This window comes from Gossypium raimondii, chromosome 10, assembly GCF_025698545.1.
Source record: "Gossypium raimondii isolate GPD5lz chromosome 10, ASM2569854v1, whole genome shotgun sequence".
NCBI classification, from domain to species: Eukaryota; Viridiplantae; Streptophyta; class Magnoliopsida; order Malvales; family Malvaceae; genus Gossypium; species Gossypium raimondii.
Window position 1 is genome coordinate 46,675,972 of NC_068574.1, and position 6,000 is coordinate 46,681,971.

At 33.5% G+C, this 6,000-nt stretch overlaps 1 protein-coding gene across 5 annotated transcripts; it reads left to right on the forward strand.

Moving 5' to 3' along the window:
• Window positions 1-1,184: 1,184 nt before the first annotated feature.
• Window positions 1,185-5,734, forward strand: LOC105777000 (transcription initiation factor TFIID subunit 11). 5 transcript variants are annotated; one of them, XM_052622351.1, is made up of 7 exons: window positions 1,186-1,392; window positions 2,416-2,540; window positions 2,723-3,123; window positions 3,815-3,902; window positions 4,181-4,280; window positions 4,868-5,031; window positions 5,581-5,734. In XM_052622351.1, exons 3-6 carry the CDS (start codon window positions 2,753-2,755, stop codon window positions 4,993-4,995), a joined length of 687 nt encoding a protein of 228 aa, XP_052478311.1. In that variant the 5' UTR covers window positions 1,186-1,392; window positions 2,416-2,540; window positions 2,723-2,752; the 3' UTR covers window positions 4,996-5,031; window positions 5,581-5,734. The 5 variants fall into 5 exon arrangements, with proteins under 5 accessions (XP_052478313.1, XP_052478311.1, XP_052478312.1 ...); XM_052622352.1 differs by lacking the exon at window positions 5,581-5,734 and adding an exon at window positions 5,177-5,319; XM_052622353.1 differs by lacking the exon at window positions 5,581-5,734 and having other exon boundaries at window positions 1,185-1,392; window positions 2,727-3,123; window positions 4,868-5,319.
• Window positions 5,735-6,000: the final 266 nt, after the last annotated feature.

Consider the following 6,000-nt stretch of genomic DNA (forward strand, 5'->3'; position numbering starts at 1 on the left):
AACTTCATAATTTGGCTATAAAAAAACCATCCATCATCAAAAAAAAAATAAATTGAAAAGCGAAGGTTAGCAGAGAAGACAGAACAATTTCAAAGGATCATCTGTTAAGCCTAATCCGACTATTGTTTTCAAAGGATTGTCGTTCCTATGCTGATGAAAAGACATACAAGCATAATTTTCCCTACAATATCCATAATAACAATAATAGCAAATCAACAGCATGCATTTCTTAAGCTTAACCAACAACAGAAAACACATTTCAATCGCACATGCAATACAAACAGAATAACTACGGAAAACTAACCTATTAGCAAATCGGGGCACAATGAAGAAGAACCTGAAAAAAGCAAAAGGGGAAACCAATTAGATGAAAACAATAGATCATATTTACCTCGAAAGTTTTGGTTTTCATCTACAATAGAAAAGGATATTAATCTGCCGGGAAACATAGACTAACCGATTAAGCAAATCGGCAGAAACTGTGAGCAAATCGATCGAAATAGAAAAGAAAAGAATCGGGGGAGCAAATCGGCAGAAAAGGCAAGAAAATAAACTGGGACAAAAAATAACAGAAAATAAAAGCAATGAAACAAGGAATCGATTCGGATGAAGGTGGAAAACAGAAGAGAAACAAAGGGGATCGATTAAGGGTAAAAGAGGGAGGGTTTAGGGTAGCGTCCTCTAATCTGGGCAGAAGGGGGGAATAGAAATCGGTGCTTTTCACCGATTAGGAAAGTAACGGGATACACGCGTATTAGCAATACGCTGAACCAAACGGCGGATTAGAGAGGTATTAGGTGGGGCCCACCGATTAGGGGTGTATTGGATTAGCCAATACACCAAACCAAACAAGCTGTAAGAGTTTCTTCTTCCAAGATATCATTGGAGGTGATTCAAGATCCATACTCATATCGACCTCACCCTCATTTTGGCCTTCCTTAAACCTAACTTTCTTAATGTTTCGATCCTCGGAAAAATGAGATTCACCACCATCATCATTGTTCATAGAGTTTTCCATTTTCAAAAAAAATTAAATCAGGTTAAAGTGAAACTTCCCCGACACTGTAGATTTCATGTTATTTTTGTTACAAATTTTGAACGTGGGTTATTTTCAGAAATAATAATTTTTTTAGGGTTATTTTTTAAAAAAAGCCCCTTTATTCTCTCCTCTTTTTCTAATATTTTCCTCGTTTCTCCCTCACATTTGTTTCCCCCTTCATTCTATCCTCTTTTCCCCTTTGTTTCTTCTCTTTATTTGCATCTTTCTCTTTTGTTTTCTTTGCCGTTTCTGAAGAGAGTTTTCGTGAGAGAGAAGCCCTAAGTTTTCTTTGTCGTTTCTGTTTTTTTTTTTGTGATTTTGAAATGCCCTGCTTCATCGGAGACTCATTTCAGGTATGAATCTTTACTTGAACTTCGTTTTTTTTTTTTTGCCTTTTCATCTCTGTTTTAGTTTCAGATCTAAGCTTCTTTATTTGTATTTCAGTGAGTTTTTTGGTTTTCAGCTTTAGAACAAGTTTGGCTTTGCCTTTTCATCTCTGTTGTAGTTTCAGATTTATGCTTCTTTACTTGTATTTTCAGTGGGTTTTTGGTTCAGTTTTTATTTTTCAGCTTTAGAAATCATTGCTTCGTTCCGTCTTTCAAGTCTATGGATCTCGGTCTGGTTGTTCTTTTTGTTTGTTTATCGTCTACTGTATGTTGTTCTTTTATTTTTTTGGATCGTTTGTTTCCCTCTGGTTAACATTATAGCTTTTGTGTTATGTTCAATTTGTTTAAAATCTTTGAAATACTGGTTGGGTTTGGTGGTTGGGGTTTATGATTTCGATAAGTACATGAAAGTTTCCGGATGAATGGGCTCCACCTGATATTAAACCCTACACACCAGGGTAATATTAATATATTGTTAAATCAACTTTCTTTCCTTTGTTTTCATAGTTAATTAATTTGATGTCTGTCTTCCTTGCAATGGCTATAAACACACATTGGAAGTAAAACTGTTGATTTGTTATTTGTTCTCAAATACATACTATTTTCTGGTTCGAACATTGATAATAAGCTACTTATAATGGATGCTTTTGGAGTTTGAATAAAATGTTTTTATACCTTATTCAAGCTTTTTGAAGACGTAAAAGATGTTTCTCCTTTGATTGAGGACAGGATTAGTGTTGAGTAATTCTTTTTTTTTGTATATCAGTTTACTTTGCATTAAGATTTTAGTGAAGTTAATCATAGATTCTTCTTTGAGTGCTATTATGATATTTTAATGCTATTAATTGTGTTTCGAAGAACTTTATAAATATTTATAACAAAGATAACCTCGAATCTTAATTGTTTTTTATGACAAAAAGCTCTGCTCTATCTATGCTTCTTAGTGCTTACATGTTAATTACTTAAATTTTTTGTTGTCATTGCAAGAAGATCTTAAAAAGTGCCTTGCTGATGAAAAGGCACGATATCAATTTGTAATTCGTGCTGGTACTGATACGGAGGTTCTATGGAATGATGGAAGTCAGTCTAAAACTGAGCCTGTTTACAAACGCAGTGTAAGTGACTTTGTGAAAGTCTCTCTCTCTTTATATCCATGTGTTATTTTTTTTGCATGGTGGCTAGTGGTGAATCATTTGGGTTTTGGGTTCGGGTTTGGGGTGTAGGGGTTTGGGTTTAGGATTTGAAATTAGATGTATCCTAGTACCTCGGTGACCTGTTCCTTTGTATGATCTTTTAGGTAGAATTTGATCAAAATCATCCTAAAAGAATGAAGCAATCAAAGGATCCATTCGAAGCAGCATTGGAGGAGCAAGAGGAATCGCCACCTAATTCCCCAGTTGGTGAGGATGAGCTGAACAGCCAAACTCCAAATGAGCCCCAGAACCAAACCAATGGTGGACACAGTTTGCTTGTAGATGATGATGATTACGATGAAATTGGTCCGAACGTAAAAAATTCCTCTCATCCATCATCAACTTCAACTTCTAAGTTGCACTCTACAAGTATTAATGCTAATGTTGCTACTGGAGCCACCACCAAAAACAAAGAATACGATGATGATGAAGAGGAGGAAAACGTGGAAGTTGAGCTTAGCAAGTTCCCTTCTAGTGCTGACCCTACTAAAATGGCCAAGATGCAGTGAGTTTCTTCTCTTTTTTTAACCTTCTTTTTCCTTAATTTTTGTTCTAATTTTCAGATATTTATGTATTAGGTGAAATGCCATGTTTTTAGTGTTTTAAAGGATCAAGTATAAATATTTCAAGGTTAAATTTTGCTATTAGTCCTTGTACTTTGCAAAAGTTGTATATTTAGTTCCTGTACTTTAATTTGACCAAATTTAGTCTCTGTACTTTTCGAAATTTGATATTTTAGTCCTAGCCCTAACAGTAGCAGTTAAATCTATTTGGTTAAATTCAATTACTAGTCTTGTACTATGCGTACAATTATAGATTTAGTCCATATTTTCCAATTGGATCATTCTAAGTCTTTATATTTATCAACTTTCAAAATTTCAATCATAATGCAAAAGATTGTCTTTAATCCATTAACTGCTTTTTAATTAGTAATGTGAAAAGATGGTAATGTTTACCGCATCAAATTTGGGAAATAGCAAAACTTAATGAATTTAGTAGTTATCATTTGGGTGAGGATTGAAATTTTAAATTTTAAAATATACAGGGATTAAATTTACAACTTCCACAAAGTACAGGGACTAATGGCAGAATTTAACCATATTTCAAAATATGATCCCTTGCTCTATACATCTATTGCCTTTCTCTAATATAGGAGGTATCTGCCTAGAGCTGTTAAAATTTTTTCTTCTTTGCAGAGCCATTTTATCACAATTCACAGAGGATCAGATGAGTAGATATGAATCATTTAGGAGATCTGCGCTTCAAAGGTCTAATATGAGAAGGGTGAACTTCTTGGACAGATTCTTTGGGTAGTCTTTCTCTAGGAATATTATTATATATATGGTGGATTTATAATTATTTGTTGCCTCTTTGACTTGTTTTAATTTGATCTGCATGGGAGTGATAGTTAACTCAAAATTTTATGTATTATTGATGAATATACTTGAGATTCTTTGGTGCATATGTCCTGTCACTACAGCTCCAACCCATTTATGCATTTCAGTATTGCAAAACATGATTTGATAATACATCGACTTTAAGTTTGTTCTGGGTATATGCAGTTGTTGGTAAGCATAACTGGCAGCCAGAAAATTTCTTTACCAATGACCATTGTCGTGTGTGGTATAGCGAAAATGTTTGTCGGTGAGCTCTTTGAGAAAGGTACATGCACTTTCCTCTTATAGCAGTAGTGTTGAGATTTCATTTCCAGAAAGCAAGTCAGTTTGATTGAAGAGAACAAAAAGAGTGAAACTGGTATAAGTATCATGGAAACCCTTGTATTAAGAGTCAAATTACATCGTGCCCCCTCTATTAAAAAAAGGGGCAAATTAGTCCCTGTACGTTAGATCAAAAAGCAAATTTCTATTGTTAAAAACTGGTGCTTGTATGTTATAAGGAGATACAAATGGCATGTCATGTGTAACTGTTTGGTTATTTTGTCAGCCATGTCAGTTTTTAATAGTAAAAATGAATGAAATTTTTAATAGAAAGGACCAGTTTGCTCCTTAATCTAATGTATAAGGACTAATTGGCTTTTTTTTTTTTGAGTAAATGGGGTGAAATGCAATCTGTCTCCTAGTACAAGGGCTTCCATGGTGTACTTTTACCAATGAAACCTTGCATATGGAGAAATGCTTGTAAATGCACCAAATATTATGATCAAATATATGTAGCTTGGTGCTAAGAAGTTCATTTATCAAGACTTTAAGCTTTTGAGTTTATTTTTCCATTATTTTGGTGGTTTGCAGCTAGAATAGTCATGACAGAGAGAAAAGAATCCGGACCAATCAGGCCTTGCCACATTAGAGAAGCTTATAGAAGATTGAAGCTTGAAGGCAAAGTGCCTAAGAGATCAGTGCAAAGGCTGTTCCGCTAAGCGGATCAAGAAACAAGCTTGCTCATCGTTTATCAGGTCTTTTTACATGGTTTGCACATTTGACTTGTTAAAATAATTTCTTTTGAACCTTATGTTACATTTCATCCTATTTTCATTTCAATGTAGAGGAAGGTAGATCCCTGTAGGCCATAAATCAATGTATATTTTGTGTTTGTGTTAGGCTTGGGATGTTTTTATCAAGTACAAAATCTTTAAGTACAACAATCACTTTGTGAAAAGTGACTGATCTTCCTGCTGACTTCATTTGTGAGCTTCGACGAGTGAAATTTATGGAAATTACAGTTGCTTATGATTTCAATTCAATGCACCGGCGGTCGGATGTTAACATGCTTTTATTAATATTTGTGGGATGATGGTCAATAAAGGCAGAAGAAAGATGATTGCTCTTTAGTAGAACTACCTGAAATGTGATTGTTTTATATGAATGCATCTGGTCTTAGTATAGGGATTAGCATGAAATTTCATAGCTCCATAATCTTGGCTGGTATTTTGTACATACTGCGTTTGGTCTTAAGATATGTAAATGTGTATTAAATTCCCAATTTATTTATTTTCCTTTTACAGATTTGGTCCATGGTTGATAGTTCTTCCTTAGAAGGACGGTATATTTTTACGGTGACATTCAGCCCTCTATCAAAAAAATCATGTACTTGTTAGTAAATTGGAATAAATACTCAAGGTTTTTACTATAAGGTTAGGAGCAATTTACTATTAGAAAATTAGTGAGTAGAAAAATAATGAATAACAGCATTAATTATTTCTGTTAATAAATTATTATCTAAAGTAAATTGATGAATTTAGTTTTATATTATTGAAAAAATAGCAAACACGAGAAATGAATATGATGGTAGTTATTTACAGTTGTAAAAGTTGAAGAATTGAAGATAAATATGGTTGTGAAAATATTTTGTCCATTGGTTGAAGTTGAAGAAATTAGAAAAGGAAAAATTCAAAAACATTATAATATTTTAAATTTATAAAATT